The 17,759-nt window shown below is 53.3% G+C and overlaps 6 protein-coding genes across 6 annotated transcripts; 3 read left to right on the plus strand and 3 right to left on the minus strand.

Annotated features, from left to right (window-relative positions):
- Nucleotides 1-339: 339 nt before the first annotated feature.
- On the minus strand, nt 340-4,222 carry JN550_006050 (uncharacterized protein; the record flags this gene model as incomplete). Its single annotated transcript, XM_049317746.1, has 5 exons — nt 340-1,590; nt 1,641-2,872; nt 2,926-3,610; nt 3,665-3,694; nt 3,797-4,222. The coding sequence occupies 5 exons, from the start codon at nt 4,220-4,222 to the stop codon at nt 340-342; spliced, it is 3,624 nt and encodes a 1,207-aa protein (XP_049171936.1).
- Nucleotides 4,223-5,972: 1,750 nt separating this feature from the next.
- On the minus strand, nt 5,973-7,298 carry JN550_006051 (uncharacterized protein; the record flags this gene model as incomplete). Its single annotated transcript, XM_049317747.1, has 1 exon — nt 5,973-7,298. One exon carries the CDS (start codon nt 7,296-7,298, stop codon nt 5,973-5,975), a length of 1,326 nt encoding a protein of 441 aa, XP_049171937.1.
- Nucleotides 7,299-8,813: 1,515 nt separating this feature from the next.
- Nucleotides 8,814-10,640, plus strand: JN550_006052 (uncharacterized protein; the record flags this gene model as incomplete). Its single annotated transcript, XM_049317748.1, has 3 exons — nt 8,814-8,897; nt 8,961-9,934; nt 10,265-10,640. The coding sequence occupies 3 exons, from the start codon at nt 8,814-8,816 to the stop codon at nt 10,638-10,640; spliced, it is 1,434 nt and encodes a 477-aa protein (XP_049171938.1).
- A 1,043-nt stretch (nt 10,641-11,683) lies between these two features.
- JN550_006053 (uncharacterized protein) lies at nt 11,684-12,831 on the plus strand (the record flags this gene model as incomplete). The annotated part of the gene is made up of 6 exons (XM_049317749.1): nt 11,684-11,747; nt 11,800-11,842; nt 11,898-11,938; nt 12,024-12,166; nt 12,231-12,356; nt 12,406-12,831. The coding sequence occupies 6 exons, from the start codon at nt 11,684-11,686 to the stop codon at nt 12,829-12,831; spliced, it is 843 nt and encodes a 280-aa protein (XP_049171939.1).
- Nucleotides 12,832-13,875: 1,044 nt separating this feature from the next.
- On the plus strand, nt 13,876-15,956 carry JN550_006054 (uncharacterized protein; the record flags this gene model as incomplete). Its single annotated transcript, XM_049317750.1, has 3 exons — nt 13,876-13,963; nt 14,026-14,685; nt 14,746-15,956. The coding sequence occupies 3 exons, from the start codon at nt 13,876-13,878 to the stop codon at nt 15,954-15,956; spliced, it is 1,959 nt and encodes a 652-aa protein (XP_049171940.1).
- A 592-nt stretch (nt 15,957-16,548) lies between these two features.
- Nucleotides 16,549-17,382, minus strand: JN550_006055 (uncharacterized protein; the record flags this gene model as incomplete). The annotated part of the gene is made up of 1 exon (XM_049317751.1): nt 16,549-17,382. The coding sequence occupies one exon, from the start codon at nt 17,380-17,382 to the stop codon at nt 16,549-16,551; it is 834 nt and encodes a 277-aa protein (XP_049171941.1).
- Between the last annotated feature and the right edge of the window lie 377 nt (nt 17,383-17,759).

Consider the following 17,759-nt stretch of genomic DNA (forward strand, 5'->3'; position numbering starts at 1 on the left):
GGCACCGGAGACCTTAGACTACAATGTCTCTGTACATTTTCCCGTGACTATTGCAGCGGGTTGTCATACTGTGTTATATATGATAGTTATTCTATGTAGATCACAATTAGTATATACACCACGGGAGCCAGAGCATTGTAAAGTATTCTCATTTATTCATGCTGCGTTTACGACATATTTGTACATTACAATATCACCAACCCCTACGCCATCGTAACGATCGAACGTAATTATGTCATTGCCCGTTTCCTTGTGGATGCATTTTCTTTCTTTGGCCAGGGTCACCCCGTCGCTCCCCTTTCCCCTCCCTCGATACTGGTTATCCCCTCCTCCTGCAATCTAAACCTCAGTCTCGACGTCCGGCTGTCTGCCGTCTAGGGCGCCCAGCTTGGTGACACGGCGCACCGCGTACTTGGCCTCATCCTTAGCGAACTGGATGTTGCGCATGGGCCGCCACTGCATCAGGCCACGGTGCTGGCGGTGCAGGTCGCGGCTCTTGGACTTGTACTCCTTGTACTGCTTGATGGGGTTCTTGCTGCTCTTGCTGGCCTGCGAGTTGGCGCTGCCCGACGTGGCGTGCGTCACGCCCGTGTCGGCGCTCTTGCGCGGCTCGCTGGGCCCGCTGCTGCTCGTGGCTCCGTCCACAATGCCCAGGTCCGTATCCGGGTGCCGCAGTCGGTTGGGCGAACCCATGCTGCTGAGCTCCTCCGAGTCATCGTCCGACTCGTACTGGTCCTCGGAGTCCCCGTCGGCCTGGTGGACGCTGCCGTTCATGATGGCGGCGGGGTCCTTGCCGAACGCACCGCTCCAGTCGGTGCCGTCCTTGGCCAGCCACTTCTCCTTCTCCTCGGGGGAAGCACTAGCCAGGATATCGCGACCCTGAGTCAACGAGTCGTCGTGCAGCTTCTGGATCACGGGAGGAACCTCTTTGGTTACTTCTTCCTGCCGAACACCCTCGGAGAAGCAAGCTTCCCAAGTTTCAATCGTCTCTCGCGAGTCGTTGTCGGACACAAAGCGCAGGTGATCACGGTCAGTTCCGGCCTTGAAGCGGCCGCGGAAGCGAAGCCGACCAATTTCTTGCACATCAATATCAGGGATGCTCTTGAAGTTCTCCTCAGTGATGTAGTTCTGCGACAGGCGCGTGTCGTTGTTGCAACGCCAGATGGGTATGTCGAAGTCCTTCTCCTCGCCATCAACGAGTTCCAGCAGCCAAAGAGCGGCGTAGGCTTCCGCATTTCGCTTTTGACTTGCGTGGAACTCGAAGAAGATGGGAGATCTGTATCGGTACCGCACCGGTAGACGAGGCCGGATTTGCTTTTCTTTCCCACTGATGTTCCATACAAGTTGACCTGCCTCGGCTGTGCATTGCTCGCGCTTAACGACGCCAGAACTACCGCCGGTTCGCAACTTCAACTTAAGCTTGTTCTTATCCGCATAAGTTGATGTGATCGTGTCAGAGGTGAATTCGAAGGTGCCAACATCCCATCCAAGCTGCTGAGGGGGCAGTTTCAACTCGACAGATCTGAAGAGTAGGGAGATGCGGACGCGACCAAAGCCGATGCCACCATCAAGAGGGTACCATCTGGTTGACTGAGATTATGAATTAGACATGATACACAGTAATAAAGGGGATAACTTACCTGACTTGAGGTCTGGAGAATATCGGACAGCTTCAGGGGTACGACACCAATAATGGGGTCGTGTTGTCTGTGTTTAGAATCACGCACTGTAACAGTGACGATAGCTGACCTCCAGTCCCGAACAAATCGCTCAGTTCCAGCATTGAAGATAGGCTTTGACGAGACCACCTTGGTTCTGGTCTTGTACACCAGCTCGTCATTGAGCAACATGGTGCAGTACGCACTTGGCAATCTCTTGCTGGACTCCTCCTTGATCTCACCAGCGTCACGAGCAGGCTCATACTCTTTACCGCCCTTCCTTTTGCCGCCCTCACTGCCTTGTGTATTCGCCATCTCAAGGTTGACAATTTGGTGGACAATAATAGAGAGGATGCCAGTTGGCCAGAGGGGATCAGGTGGAGTGTGGGTCACAGCATCTTCCTCGGCGTTGTCGATGGCACCCTTGTTGTCTTGCAGCTCCTTCTTATCACGGAGCTCCTTTGGAAGGTTGAGGTCCTTACCGTCAGTTCGAAGTGCCGCACGGAACTGAGTCTTGCCAAAGAAGCCAACTTCCCAGTGGAGTTCGCCCGGCATCTCAGATTCAGCCTTGACACCAGCAAGCTTTGAGATCTGCTGGTACATCTTGCCAGGGTGCTGGATGAGCTTCTGCATCGAAAGTTCGACCTTGCCAACAACGTCATCCGCACTGGAACGATCACTATCCCACAGTTCCATGGAAAGCTGCTCGTCGGCCTTGATGAGGTCTGCAGTGACCATAAGGGCACAGGTCTCCTCAAAGACGGGGTTGAGGTCATCCTGGATAACACGCGTGCAGTACATGGGCTTTCCAAATTTGGAGAAACTGACTGTGATGTACGGGTCGCTGCCACCGCCTTCGGAGCCACGGCGGTCCTGCTTTGACAGTCCGGTCGCCTTGTGAATGCGAATAAAGATAATGCCCAGAGCTTCTGTCTCTTTCTGGATATCGTCTCCTTGGAGCATCTTGCCAAGATCCAGAGTCATGCTCTTGGGAGCAACGTACATGTTCGCAGCCGTCTTGATAGCCCAGTTGACGAAGTTCGAGATCACCGGCAGGTTCAAGATGTTGACACCCCGCTCAATCATTGGAGTGCAACCAGCTTGGACTTTGGGAACACCCATGAGTGTGAATGTGACTGCCTTCAAGAAAGGAGGCTCCGGGGTCATCTGCAATCGTATGCGGACAGTTCCAACCAGGCCAATGAGCTCGACCCCTATTTCTCATTAGTCAAGACCTCAGTTTTCTACTTGCCAGCTGGATACTCACAGATAGGAAGTGGGACGCCGAAAAGTCCTTTGATACCAAGATAGAAGATCAATTGCATGCCCATGTTTGCGGCCTTGGCAGAGACACTCTCTCCATTAGGCTTGGCGTGGTAGGCGAAGGAAACCTCCAGGTTGTAGTAATCGCCTCCCTCTTCATCGGCTGCGAGTTCTTGCGGATCCTTGACCTTCTCGTTGTTCTTGTGCATCTCTTCTTTGAGATCCTTCATATGCTCGTCAGGTAGCGCGCGCATACTCAGAATCCGAATGGGGTTGTTTCCTTGTGAGATGTCGGCTACCTTGACGTTCTCAATAACACCAGGAACTGAAGCTTGCATGACATCTTCGAGCGTGTCAGCCACAGCCGCGAACATATCGGGGTTTATTAGACCCCAAATAATGCCCAGCAAGGTATTCATCCACTCTACTGATTCCGGAATTAGGTTCACAGTGGCCATCTCGCCGCGCTTCTGTTCGCTGGACCATTCGATATCTCGACCTTGTCTAACGAGGTCTTTCATCCATAGGAATACTCCAGAAGCGACGCAGATAGCAAGAGGAATCAGCCCGAGTAGCCTCCCGCCAAAGAACTTGCCAACAAGGATGATACCAAAGAAAATGCCGGCGCAAAGGATTGTCGCTTTCTGTTCGATAACAGCGAACATGGGCTCGTAGCTGACAGATGGCGTCTGTCATATGCATTAGCAACCTGGAAATATAGAAGTCTTGCGTTCCAAACATACCGGATGGAACAGGACATTGGTTTTCTCGCCCTGCAAGCATTTTCTTATTAGCAACTGCAACCACTAGATAATACATGCAGATGCGCTGTCATCCTTCCTCTGGATTTACAGCATCACTGCAAGGGGACTCACATGAATAGGAACATCTGAGGTAGACCCCGTAGCAACTGGATCTGGCGGTGCAGTCACATCCTGGTTGTACCTGTATTCCTCGCCAGACTGTGTGGCCTCCGTCTTGACGGTCGTGTCCTTGCCGAGGTTGGCATTGGGCACAGATAGGAGAGGATTCTCGACAGCATCCTTGGAATCGAGGTTGACGTCCGTGATTTCAACCTCCTTCCCAGTGACCGGGTCGGTCACAATGCGGCCCTTCTTCTTCGGCTCGACCTTGTGCTCTTTGACGCCACCGTTCTGCCCATTTGGCTGTACTCCGGCGTCAATCTGAGCATCTCGTTCCTTCTTGTCGCGGTCGAGGCTTTCGACGAATTGTTGAATGTTCGGGATTCGATTGCGCCCGGAGTAGTGCCCCCCGGGGGCATGCTGCTCGTTCTGCGACATGACTGTTTGGAGTGCGGGACCTCACGGCCAGCTGCCTGAGACCTCTGAATACTGTAAGTGATACTGGTCACCAAAACAATTAAGACCGCACTGGTTGTGCGCTCTTTGACGGAGAGTCGTGGCTGGCACTCACAGGTATTCCAAGTCGAGTAGGGTATCGCTCTGCCGCACCAAGATCGCAGAGTCGGGTTTCGTAGTAATGGAGGTTCCAATACTGCTGCTACTACTACTGTCCACAGCAGCTACAAAGTGTATTGAGTCCCTCCAACACGACTTTGAATCGCAAGCAAGGTTGCGGAAAAGATACCGGAGGAATTCTACAAAGTGGAATTGGGCTACTGGTGCTGCTATATTGTACCACCCCCTGTCCGAGAGTTGCATCATTCCAGTCAGTAAGCGCGTCCTTTCACGGGAACCATGTATGACGTAGGTGTGTCAGTGAATGAGACCAAGCTATCCATCGAGCGGGCATGCGACAGACGAAGAATAGCGCCATGTGCAATCCTTGGCAGATTCGACGCTGCTCTTGGGACTATTTGCTGCACTGATCCTTGACCGAGCCTGTACGGCCGGAAGTATGGCACGCACCCAGCCTCGGCGAGCTTTTCAGCAATTGGCTGAGTTTGTCCTCTTGCGACGATGAAGCTCATGCCTGTTCGCGATTGACTTTCTCTGCCCGCCCTCTGTCTCTATCTCTGCAGCTCCATTTTTTTTTACTGAAACTATCCAGGTCGCCAGGGCCCAAGCTCGGCAGCCAACCTTGAAATCAGCTTCCGGGGCGGGGGATACCCCAGGGCCTAGGCCTACCGCCAGCCTCCCACCCAGTAAGACAAGTGGGTGGTTGTGGTGCCTTAGCTTCAATCTGGCGAGATGGCTTCAACCCTAGATAAACCGGTTTCTGTAACTTCCCGCGCGCGAACAACCTATCGACGTGAGCATCACGGCTACACAGAGAGAGCCATTGAGACACGTGAGCCCCATATTGCTGTTGTGGAAAAGCAGTCCAGATAGATCGGGCACCTATGGAGACGGTCTTTTTCAGCTGAGAGTGATCCCTGTGGTCCGGCAATTCGCCAGCGTTAATCACTGTCGCTTTGGTCTTGGAGCAGACCCAGCTAAACCCTCAGATCTACAACAAGGATGTAGATTTGCGTCATGGATTTTCTTTGGTCCAGCTGAGCTGCGTGGTGCTTGGCGGTGCTAAAGCAATACTCACGACGATTCCTACTACGATCTGAGATTCTTAGCTTGCAACGAGGACAGATGCAATCCCCTCGCTGTTATCTAGTGTGTCTGGCTCATTTGCATGGCGCGTCTGGCTGACAGCACGCAGCCGACGCTGTGGGAGCCGAGAGCTAGCGAAGATCCAGGCTGGCCTGGCGATGCGGCTCTACGAAAGCTGGCAGACATCCTGGTTCTGGTGGTACTGTGCCTCCCGTATGCATGCACGCACGATCCTTGCGGAATGGCCAGGACAAATGAACAGTTGGCTCAATTTCAATACTCTTGTTCGGTTTGTTCGTGATCTTCATGGCTCATGTAACCTCCCCTTTCCCGTGACGGTACAAATACAGTAAAGACAATGCAATGGTATAGTGCGCCCCACTCCAATGCTAACCGGCTAATGCTCCTCATGCCTCGCGGTATGCGTTTAAGTCATAATATGTCCACTAGTTGCTTCACTTGACACCGCTGACAATCTTGGTGTCCAGTCTCCCATTCTGAAAATGACGGTATTTTCCCCTGACGTCTACCTTGTAACAAGATCGGGTGGAATGGGTGTGTCCCTGCGGCTTCCCGTCTCGGGGTTGATCAAATCCACAGACCCAAGTCGATCTGTTTGAGGTGCTGAACCAGCGGCAGCAGTCATAACAGGGGTCTTCGGGTCTATCTCGACACTGAATGGTGTTGTGCCCCGGCTGCTTGAGGGAATACTGCTTACGTCCGACATCTCGACATCCTGGGTCTCTACCTCGGAATCGACTGGTTCAACACTTGTTTGTACAGCAGTCACAGGCTCCGGTGTAGCAGCTTTGATCGGCACAGATGTCCGCGGCGTCGATGCTTCTGCTGCGGCCTTCAGTGCCAACAATGCACCACTTTCACTCTCCTCTCCGTCTTGTCCGATGGTCCATACCCACTTGCGCTTCTTTTCTCTCTTTTTCTTCCTTATGCCCCCTGGTCGGGGAGAAGTAATGGGTGTCTCCGATTGCAAGCCAGCCATTCTCCTCCTCATTTCCTCAAACGGCCCAGGGGTCTGTCCCCCGTCACGAGTCTCCGCTCTGGAGTAGGCCATGGTAAGGTCGAGTACCATGTCCGAGTCTTCGGCGGTCGGCGTTGCGGAGTAGGGCGACGCATCTTCGGAGAGCAAGTCGATGTGTGATCTGGTGTACTTCTCGGTCGTAATGGTCTGGGTCAAAGGGCTTTCGTATCCGACACGCCGTGCTGCTTTCTCTTGCAACCGCAGAGACTGTCGTCTCGGGGAAATTGGAGACTTGGCACTTGAAGGGGGCAGTGGGGAGTTCCTCAGAATGCTATGAAGAGAACGAGGATGCGAATATGGTGCTCTGAGACTCGCGCCAATACTCCGTCGGCTCTGGGCCGGTGAGGCAGGGATCACATGGCTAAGTGTATCTTTCGGGGCGAAAGAGAAAACCTTTGCTCCAATCTGCTCTGTCGGCCCTGCTGACAAGGGCGGAGTAGCGGTCATAGTGCTCGGGAAGTTGATCTCGACTTGCATGGGTGACTTTGGATTGGCAGAGAGGGGTGTATCGGGGTACGTTGCAGTGTAAGGGGTTTGGGTTCTTTGCTGCCCCCTGAGTGCTTCTGGGTTGGTCTGAAGTTTGAGACTCTGAAAGAGATTAATCGCTGTCAACGGCGTAGACTGGACCGGCGTCGACTGGACTGGTGTCGACCTCTCGATAGCCGTGACATAGACATTTGAGAGAGTATTAAAGGTAGTTGGTGACTTGGGGTCACTTCTTGCTAGAGCGTTCCTGGTTCTCGTACTGGGAACCGTTGCTGTCTTCGTCTGAAGAGACAACCTTGGTCTCTTGGTGGAACTCGAGGTCGACATGACTGATTCTCGGCAGCGTACCCGTACGGTTGGGAGAACAGAAAGTAACGTGTGCCGGCAAGAAGACGACCTCCAAGCAATTTCCCAGCCGGCCGGGACCAGAGTAATAAGGTCAGAGTCGGGCTGGTTGTATTCAAACAGCGGGATAAGCGGCGGCAAGAGTATATAACACCAGCCAAAGCCTGATAAGCGACAGACTCCGAGACTAATGCAATGTGAAGAACTTCAGACGCGAGGAGATAGGTGGAAGAAGCAACTAAGGGAGGAAAGAGCGAAGTGCGAAGGATCTGGGCAGCAGTGATTATTGAGGCTAATGCACCTGGTCATACCTGGTCAAGAGAATCACGAAGTTGGTTGGCTATAAAAAGGTTGTGGAAGCAGGGATCAGTGAGTCGGCGCTTGTCACATCCCTTCTACTGCCACCCCTGGTGGCGACCAGCCAATCATGAAGAGCCCGAAGTCGCCTGTCGCATACGACACACCACGTCCACGGCGTCTAATCTGGGCAATTAGCGACCAACTTCAAGGTTTCCATGCGGGGAGAAGAGTCTCACGTTGTCAAGTGACCATGTGCCAGCGGTCAAGAGAGACGAAGTAAGGGCTTTCGGAAGCGACCTCACATTTCTGCCTCTTCGGAGCAGTCCCAAACGAAGGATTAGCCGCGTGCTCTCGAGATCCCAGGCGTCCACTAGGGCAGGATTAAAGAGGGACTGTGGCTAAGGGATGGGTATTCAGGCGACCAGGGCTGCGGCGGCTTGAACCACGCAATCGGGACCGATGGTGGCATCACTGTGCCTGTAAATGGCATTGATGGCCAAAATCAGCTGAAAAGTCAGAAAAGATTTAATTCATTAGCAATCTGTCAACTTCTTTACTCAGCGCCTCGACGTAATTAAATTATTTATTCTGTTGATCAGTCCCTGGAAACATCGTGGCTCAAGTGACGTTGGTGGGCGGCCATGACTAGATGTCGTCTACAAGGCTATTTTTACATCAGGACACATCGGCGGTTGTAATCAAGGCACTGCGGAGGCACCGAGTAGCCCGACCCGCAAAGTCCGAGAGAGCCCAATATTCGGGCAATAGCGCATTCAACGGTCCCCTGTTACCAAAGAGTGTCCAGAAGCGCAACAAAGGGGATAATTTACGCATTTGTTTGTATAGTAATAAACTAGTAAGCACTTTGAATACCTAGACGAGGCCTGGAGTGCGTGTCCAGAGAACACCCCACAGCAATCCATGGATGTCTTGCCTGGGCCCATGCCTGAAAACCGCAAGCGGCTGAGGGTCGCCGACAAGGTCCACTGGCCTAGCCCAGTGTTAATCTCCGCTTTTGCACTGCCTAAGCTTTCGTCTGCCTGTCTGCCTCAGTTCCCAACGGGCAGATTGTTGGCAACCACAGTGCTGACGGCCATGGCCACATTGATCACCGTATTGAGCCACTGTGAATGGTAGATCTTCACTGCCAGTGTCACCGCCACGGAGCAGAGTCCAAACTGGCGGGGACTGAACATCATGATGACAGCTTCGCTGTCCACGCCACACAGAGCACGGGATCACAAGCCCTATGAGAGCCAGGATCGTGTCATCCTGCATTTTGTGAGACCGCCCGAACTTGTAGCGCAATAGCATGGCTGGCGGGGCTGAACTAATCATCTCCAGGATTACGACTGCTTCTACGCAAGTGTATTCGAAAATGAAAATCCTTCGCTGAAATCACTCCCAGTCGGGGTAAAACAGAAAAGCATCCTGGCAACCTGTAACTACGTTGCCAGGGGGAAAGGTGTCAAGAAGTTGATGCTCATCTCTGAGGCTCAGAAGCTGTGCCCAGACCTAGTTCTGGTCAACGGTGAGGACCTGACCAAATTCCGGGACGCATCCAAAAAGCTCTGGGGTTTCCTGCGGTCACACTCATGGAATAAGAGAGTCGAACGTCTCGGGCTCGATGAAGTTTTCATGGACGTTTCTGACATCATCTCATACAACGAACAACTACTCAATCCGAACTCCTTGGCCGAGTCTTTTTTCCAGCTTTCCGACCAGGACCCCGAGAAAGGTTTCACGTTTGACGCAACCTCCTTGTTCGGATGCACTTATCCAAGTCAGCCAAGCATACAGGAGGAGACTTGGGGTAGCCCGCTCTATGTACGCCTATTGCTGTCTTCCCACCTGGCCGGCTATCTGCGACATAAGCTGGAAGAGGACTTTGGGTACACGTCGACATGTGGTGTGTCAACCAATAAAACCCTAGCCAAGTTGGCCGGGACTAAGAATAAACCTAAGAACCAGACAACGCTCATGAGTCTGACAGGTGAGGTCGTACAGCGTTTCATGGACGAGCACCAAATCAAAAAGATCCCCGGTATGGGCTTCAGAACTTCACATCTCGTTGAGAACCATGTCTTGTCCAGGACATCAGAAGCCATCCCCCATGATGACGAGCACTCGGCCAAGATTACCACACGCGAAGTCCTTGAGCATCCCTCTATGTCCTCTGCAGTGCTTGAAAAGGTTCTTGGAGGGCCTGGCACAGAACATGGTATCGGATTGAAAGTGTGGAATCTCCTTCATGGTATTGACAACGCTGCGGTGAAAGAGGCCAGTGATGTGCCGAGCCAGATCAGTATTGAAGATACGTACATGTCTAAACCAATAAATACACAAGCCGAACTGTTGAGAGAGCTGTGTTCTCTTTCCGCTTCACTCATGCGGAGGATGCACGTGGACTTGATGGATGAGGATTCCACGGCTGAGTCTCCTGAGAGTCGGAAATGGCTTGCACATCCAAAGACATTGCGGTTATCTACTCGTACGAGGTCGAAGCTAAATACCGAGAGTCAATCACGAGAAAACTTCAGTAGAAGTTCACGCAGTCAGCCTCTTCCCACGTTCGTTTTCAGCCTCAAAGAAGGGCCAGAGATGATAGCAGAGCGCCTAGTCAATGATTCCATACTGCCTCTATTTAGGCGTTTGCACAACGAACGACAGGGCTGGAACCTTGCTCTCATCAATATTTGCGTCACGAATATGGTCTTGACTGGCAACGAAGATGGGATAGGTGGGGGGCGAGACATCTCAGTAATGTTCCGAACCCAAGACGCGAAGCTCAAGGAGTTTACCGTCTATGACAATTCTCCACAAGCCAATCCATATGTTGCAGACGCAAGTGGCCTCGAATGCATGAAGCAAACCCCACAAGAACAGAGCAAACAGGACAGCGATATCGAATCGGTCGGGTGGGAAGAAGAGGATGGGTACACACACGTCTGCCCTCTTTGTGGTAACACCATTCCGCAGTTCGCCCTACCAGCCCATGAACGGTTTCACGCCTTGGGCGAATGAGAGCTATCTTCACAGGCGTCCAAAGTGACACATTCCGAGTTCCTCACTTCATAATTTTTGCTGGAATGCCCTTCTCCGCACATCGAAGGATTTTGGGGGCATGTAAGCACAATATTGCACGAGAAGTACGCCTCGGGATAGATCTGACCGTCTTTTTGACCGTAATCGACAGCATGACCGCTGCAATAAATACCTCACCATATCAGACTATTGAAAAGTCGATCCGTAAGGGGCTAACAGAATCCGGAAGACTGATCAGGAATACAAACTGGACGAATAAACACCCCGGAGTGATTGAGACTGATGTGCATTCACACATTGTGGTCTGACCAAGACTCGGCATGCTAAGAATAGCTATGCGTAGGTGGAAGAAGTAGGAAGCCATAGAATAACTATAAAACTTTCGATAGCATCTCCAATCGTCGAGGTGATACAAAAATAGGTTGCTGATGCTTCAGGCTTCTCCTGGCATCTCTCACAACCTAACTGTGGAACTAACAGTAAGCGTTGGTCTCGTACGAAGTACGCCCAACTTGCACTTCCACTATGTTAGACGTCGTCAGATTGAGATGGCAATAATGTGCAAGCTTTCCATGACGCAACGCCGGTTGAGAAGTACATGTTCTTGTGATCCTGTGAGGTACGACGATCGTGGCTTGCCATAGATGGAAACAATGCCTCAGTCAGCCGGGTGCAGGACATGCGATCTCAAAATGGAGCTATGACGTAGGCTGTGAGAGAAAATTACACATTAGCAGCTGTACAGACTTGAGTTGGCATTACTCGCTGAAGTAACTCTATTGATGGGACAAGAAGGTCAGAATCCATCTGTCCTTGGCGCACATGTGAAGTATTCTCGCTGTGTCTGTCCAAATCGGCAGCGAACACGGAGGCAAGCCGGCTTACTCAGCCCCACTTTACCACATCGGAGGCTTCCGGACTCGGGTCACAGATTGCGGGCGCGGGGTACTGACGGGCCTGCGGCTTTCCAGTGCTTCCAAGCGTTCAGGACCTTGTCAGGGGTCACACAAACAGAAGCCGAGATGTTGATCAAGGAAACCCATGCCGATGTCCAGACCAAGGTGGATGGGAAGGAGACCTCGATGAGTACGCGCGGAACATGATTGCAGAGTGCCAACAGGTGACTGACCGTGCCTAGGGATCTTCCTCTTCCACCCAACAATTCCGCAATACCCAAATGCGTAGGATATTTCCCAGTTGGCTTATTCTTTTATACGAATATTAAGTTTGCGGTAGGCGATTCCCCGGTGTGGCCCTATTCAGCGAGATCTACCAAGGTATGGCTACGCTTTATCCAGGCTTTAGCCAGGTCATGGCAATCATATCAATTTCCCCCCCAGAGAGAGGCTGATTTCAGAAAAGTGACCGGCCCTGTGGCTCGCTTTGCCCGCCAGATAGCAGGACAAGGCTACATCGTTGCCGCACCTTCGTCGTACCATGATTTCACAGGCCCGGAGGCCCTGGCATATGATGTGCCTGGAACTGATCAGGGCAACGAATGGAAAGTGAAGAAGGCAAGATGGATCGAGCTTGTTTGTTGAAGCGGACTCTGATGCTGACAACCAACAGACCCTTCCGTCCTACGATGAAGATTCGTACAAGACTGTGGACTACCTGCTCAGCCTTCCCACCTGCACAGGGCTAGTCGGCACGACGGGAATGTGTTTGGGCGGACACCTGGCTCTACGGGCAGCTGTGAGTACTGTCCCACGTTCACATCATTTCGAAGCTAATGTGATGATAGCTCGACCCTCGTGTGAGCGCTTGTACTGCCTATTTCGCGACCGATGTTCACAGCCGCACGTTGGGCCCCAACGACGGGGCCAACACTGCAGCTGAGGCGCCGGCCGACAGCATCCATACCTTGGACAAGCTGAACGAGGTCAAGGGAGAGGTCGCCATGATATTCGGCATCAAGGACACGCACGTGCCTGATGGAGGACGAGACCTCATCCGCCAGAAGCTACGGGATGCCGGTGTGGTCTTCAGCTTCTACGAGTTCGCCTGGGCACAGCACGCTTTCATCAGGGACGAACTGAGCAAAGGCCGGTACGACCCGGCCATCACAAAGATCTGCTTTGAGGTCCTGCTCGAGCTGTTCGGGCGCACGCTGAAAACGGACCTGGGGCCCAAGGATGGAAAGCCCGAGAAGGTTGAGCATGTTTGTTAGATGACCGACAGAGCTTGGTTTCCGTAGTGCAAAGACAGCATTCTCAACGGGTTGTATTCTGCAATCAGGAACACCCCGATGGTGGTGGTTCAAACGGATGCGGAAAGTAAGACAGTTCCAGCATGCCTCGGAAAGTTCGAATAATCAACATGCGAGTAGTATAATGATTAACGGCATTGCTGTGCAACTGTCTTCTGCTGATGGGGAGACTAGAATCACCGCCTCTGATGAGATGTGAGCTTCCAGTAGCCGCTCAAGGCCCGCCCGAATAAGCTAGTATAACGCAATTATTCCAGTAGACCCAAGCGTTTTCCGGGTAGTTCATCTGTGTCCATCGAGTGGAATAGTATGGTAATTCTACTACTATTACCCACCGAAAGTCTCTGCCCCTCTCTGGTAGTTTCAAGGCTATTCCAGTCGGCAGAGTCAGTGGCGACAGTGATGTGACCCCCGGCCAAGCCTACGGTTGCCATGGAAAAATTTCCTAGCTTTGGGCGACTAAGGTGCCCACTTTTCGTCCCTGGCGATGCCCACCAAGTGACCTCATTGCTTCCATCATAGGCGGGGTTGGAGAATGCCCCGTTGAAGACTTCACCTCAGATGCCGCACACAGGACGCCGACGCAACGGGAATCAGTCCAATGGGGCAATGATAATCATCGAATCTGAAAATTCAAAAGTAGTTTGATCTGAATCGCTGCGTCGGATTAGGGGACTGGAAGTCTCTAGCTGAAAGTGGAAGCCTCGAGAGGGTTACCCAGCCTTGCAACCGGGAGCTTCCAGCAGTTTCCATTGCAAAACGTTGCCCCACCATTTTGGGCTGCAGCCTCTGGACCCGACTCTCTTAAACAGCTGCTCCTCGAGCTGTGAATTTTCTCTTTTCCCATTCTTCATTCACATCCCTCTCACAGGTCGCACTGTTTCCTTTTCACATTCATCTGTCCTCTGTCACAAGGACTTCTCCCACGACTTTTCTGCACCTGCAAACCACCAACCCATCTTCACACAACACCCCGCATCAGATACCCATCACACATCCGTCACAATGGTCGCTGCCGTCGGTATCGATCTGGGTACTACCTACTCTTGCGTAGGTGTATTCCGTGATGACCGCATTGAGATCATCGCCAATGGTAAGTCCAGAACTCGGCGACGCCCGCTTTTTAACGTTGAGCATCTGCTAACTGCCGTCCAGACCAGGGTAACCGCACCACTCCCTCGTTCGTCGCTTTCACCGACACCGAGCGATTGATCGGAGATGCCGCCAAGAACCAGGTCGCCATGAACCCCCACAACACCGTCTTTGACGCCAAGCGTCTGATCGGTCGCAAGTTCAGCGATTCCGAGGTTCAGGCCGACATGAAGCACTTCCCCTTTAAGGTCATCGACAAGGCTGGCAAGCCCGTCGTCGAGGTCGAGTACAAGGGCGAGAGCAAGACATTCACACCCGAGGAGATCTCCTCCATGATCCTCATCAAGATGAGGGAGACCGCTGAGGCCTACCTTGGTGGCACCGTCAACAACGCTGTCATCACCGTCCCTGCCTACTTCAACGACTCTCAGCGTCAGGCCACCAAGGACGCCGGTCTCATCTCGGGCCTCAACGTCCTCCGTATTATCAACGAGCCCACCGCCGCTGCCATTGCCTATGGTCTCGACAAGAAGACCGAGGGTGAGCGCAACGTCCTCATCTTCGACTTGGGTGGTGGTACTTTCGATGTTTCGCTCCTGACCATCGAGGAGGGTATCTTCGAGGTCAAGTCCACCGCCGGTGATACTCACCTGGGTGGTGAGGACTTCGACAACCGTCTCGTTAACCACTTCGTTAACGAATTCAAAAGAAAGCATAAGAAAGGTCCGGGAAACCTGATTACCCCTTCAAAAGTTAATCAAGATATGCTAACTGAAAATTCAGATCTGTCCACCAACGCCCGTGCTCTCCGCCGTCTCCGTACTGCTTGCGAGCGTGCCAAGCGTACCCTCTCTTCTTCTGCACAGACTTCCATTGAGATCGACTCTCTCTTCGAGGGTATCGACTTCTACACCTCGATCACTCGTGCCCGTTTCGAGGAGCTGTGCCAGGATCTCTTCCGATCCACCCTCCAGCCCGTCGACCGTGTCTTGGCCGACGCCAAGATCGACAAGTCCCAGGTCCACGAGATCGTCCTTGTCGGTGGTTCGACCCGTATCCCCCGTGTCCAGAAGCTCATCACCGACTACTTCAACGGAAAGGAGCCCAACAAGTCGATCAACCCCGATGAGGCTGTCGCCTACGGTGCTGCCGTCCAGGCTGCTATCCTCAGCGGTGACACCAGCTCCAAGTCGACCAACGAGATCCTGCTTCTCGACGTCGCGCCGCTGTCTCTCGGTATCGAGACTGCTGGTGGTATGATGACCAAGCTCATTCCCCGTAACACCACCATCCCCACCAAGAAGTCTGAGGTCTTCTCGACCTTCTCCGACAACCAGCCTGGTGTCCTTATCCAGGTCTACGAGGGTGAGCGTCAGCGCACCAAGGACAACAACCTGATGGGCAAGTTTGAGCTCACTGGTATTCCCCCTGCCCCCCGTGGTGTTCCCCAGATTGAGGTCACCTTCGACCTTGATGCCAACGGTATCATGAACGTCTCTGCCGTTGAGAAGGGTACTGGCAAGTCCAACAAGATTGTCATCACCAACGACAAGGGTCGTCTCTCCAAGGAGGAGATCGAGCGCATGCTCTCGGAGGCCGAGAAGTATAAGGAGGAGGATGAGGCTGAGGGCCGCCGTGTTGCAGCCAAGAACGGCCTTGAGTCTTACGCCTACTCTCTCCGCAACACTCTCCAGGACTCCAAGGTCGAGGAGAAGCTTGAGGCTGGTGACAAGGAGACTCTCACCGCCGAGATCGACAAGGTCGTTGCTTGGCTCGACGAGAGCCAGCAGGCCAGCCGCGAGGAGTACGAGGAGAAGCAGAAGGAGCTGGAGGGCATTGCCAACCCCATCATGATGAAGTTCTACGGTGGTGCTGGCGGTGCTGGTGGCATGCCCGGCGGTATGCCCGGCGGTCCCGGCGGCTTCCCTGGCGCTGGCGGTGCCGCCCCTGGCGCTGGTGGTGATGACGGCCCTACCGTCGAGGAGGTTGACTAAACGCCTTCACCCAATATACCCTGTTCTTTCCTTTCGGCGTTTACTCGAGGCGGTATGGGATCAATGGTTTAGAGCTCATGTCATGACGATACAGGACCAAAAGTTGAGGATTTCACGACGCATGGATGTACTTTAGAGAAGACCATCCTATGGATCAATGATAATAGTTCATAAAAACTTACCGTGTCTTGCAATGCAATGTGAATGGATTACATTAACACGAAATATTCATCAAACTACAAGTTGTCCTGGCCATGGAGTTCAGAAGGACTGCAAAATAGCGACGCGAGAGCTCTTTTTCGAGAGGGCCTCCTGCTAGGGGAGGTTTATTAAGATGTGGTGTATGGCGTTGCCAGGCTGGTTCTCGTAGGCGGTTCCAGGCACCGGCCTCCCTAGGGGCGCCACAGATACATGGGTGTTGAGAAGGATTGCTTTGACCTATTTCCACTCACACCCTCCGTAGTCTCTGTCATGTAACTCTTTCTAACCAAAAATAAAGAAGGATACGAGCTGGAAATCATTGGAGGGAGGGTTCATAATAGTTGGAGTGATGATTACTTCTTTCATTTTGATATTTTCAGGCTACCCCCAATCATCTACCCTTCTCTTCAGCTGCTAATGCCTCTTGAATCGCCTTCCTCCTCTGGATCTCCAATACTCTCCACTCCTCATCGCTGATATCGGGCTTCTCGTACTTCTCGCGGAAGGCACTCCCAACGGGCACCTTCTCCTGCCGCGGCTCCCAGACGTCGGCGCTGCTCGGGCGCCCAGGCCCGTACTTGGCCAGCTCCTTCTGGCGGTAGTGGTCCCGGACGGCCTCCTCCTTGACGGGGCCGCCCATGGTCCGCGTCCGCATGCAGAAGAATAGGTCGTCCCAATGGGACGAACACGACCGCACGTTGCCCTCGCGGTACACAGCGTTCCACTGCCCACCCGGCGACTGGCAGTAGAAGGCCGCGTCCAGCGCCTGCCGGCACGACATGGTCGTCGGCAGGAGCGACTCAGAGATCGGGTCGAGGCGCTGCGGTGTCCCGGCGGGCGGCGACGGCGGCTGCTGATGCTGCGGCGTTGCGGCGGGCTCTTGGCTGGGGTTAGTAGACGGCGCGAGGGCAGGCTCTGGGGGGAGAGTATCGGCGGACTGTGCGGATGCGCCCCAGAATGACCCCCACGATGATGACGACGGTTTCGACGGCTCGGCGGAGGTCTGTGTCGTCGGCTTCGTCGAAAGCGGCGGCGCTACTGCTGTTGGCTCTGAGGGCTTGCTCCCGAATTCGGTCTGCAGCTGTGACATGAACTTGGCGATCTCGGGGTCGCTGTAGCCGGCCTCGGGTTGCGCAGCTGGTTTCGACGCTGGCGTCGGCGCTCCGGCCAGGGTCTTGTCGGTGTTGTTGGTGCCCTTGGCGGAGTCTGACCACAACCAACCCATCGTGTCCGTAGTGTATGTGGTGTGTATGTTGTAGTAGAAGCGGATGGGGGTGATGTAGAAGTTCAATCCCGAGAAGAGAGAGAAGGGTATGGGGAACGCGTGTTCAAGCCCAATTGACGTCCCAATTCAGGTGGGGAGATCGGGCGAGGGGTAACGGATGATCAAATGCGACCTCTCCAGGGCTCCCAGTCTCGCAGTCTCGTGATCTTATGCAGCGATGCTGTAGCGAGTCGGCTCTGGGCCAATGGTATCGAGTGGCTCTGCGAGGCTTGCAGATTCCGAGGCAGCTGAGTCCTTGTGTGGGAAATGTCGACAGTGCAAACGAACGTTGTTGTACAGGGTGTATAGTACAGTCTTCTGAGAACGAAGAAGGGCGC

This window comes from Neoarthrinium moseri (assembly GCF_022829205.1).
Source record: "Neoarthrinium moseri strain CBS 164.80 chromosome Unknown scaffold20_Wmoseri_CBS_16480, whole genome shotgun sequence".
Lineage (NCBI taxonomy): Eukaryota > Fungi > Ascomycota > Sordariomycetes > Amphisphaeriales > Apiosporaceae > Neoarthrinium > Neoarthrinium moseri.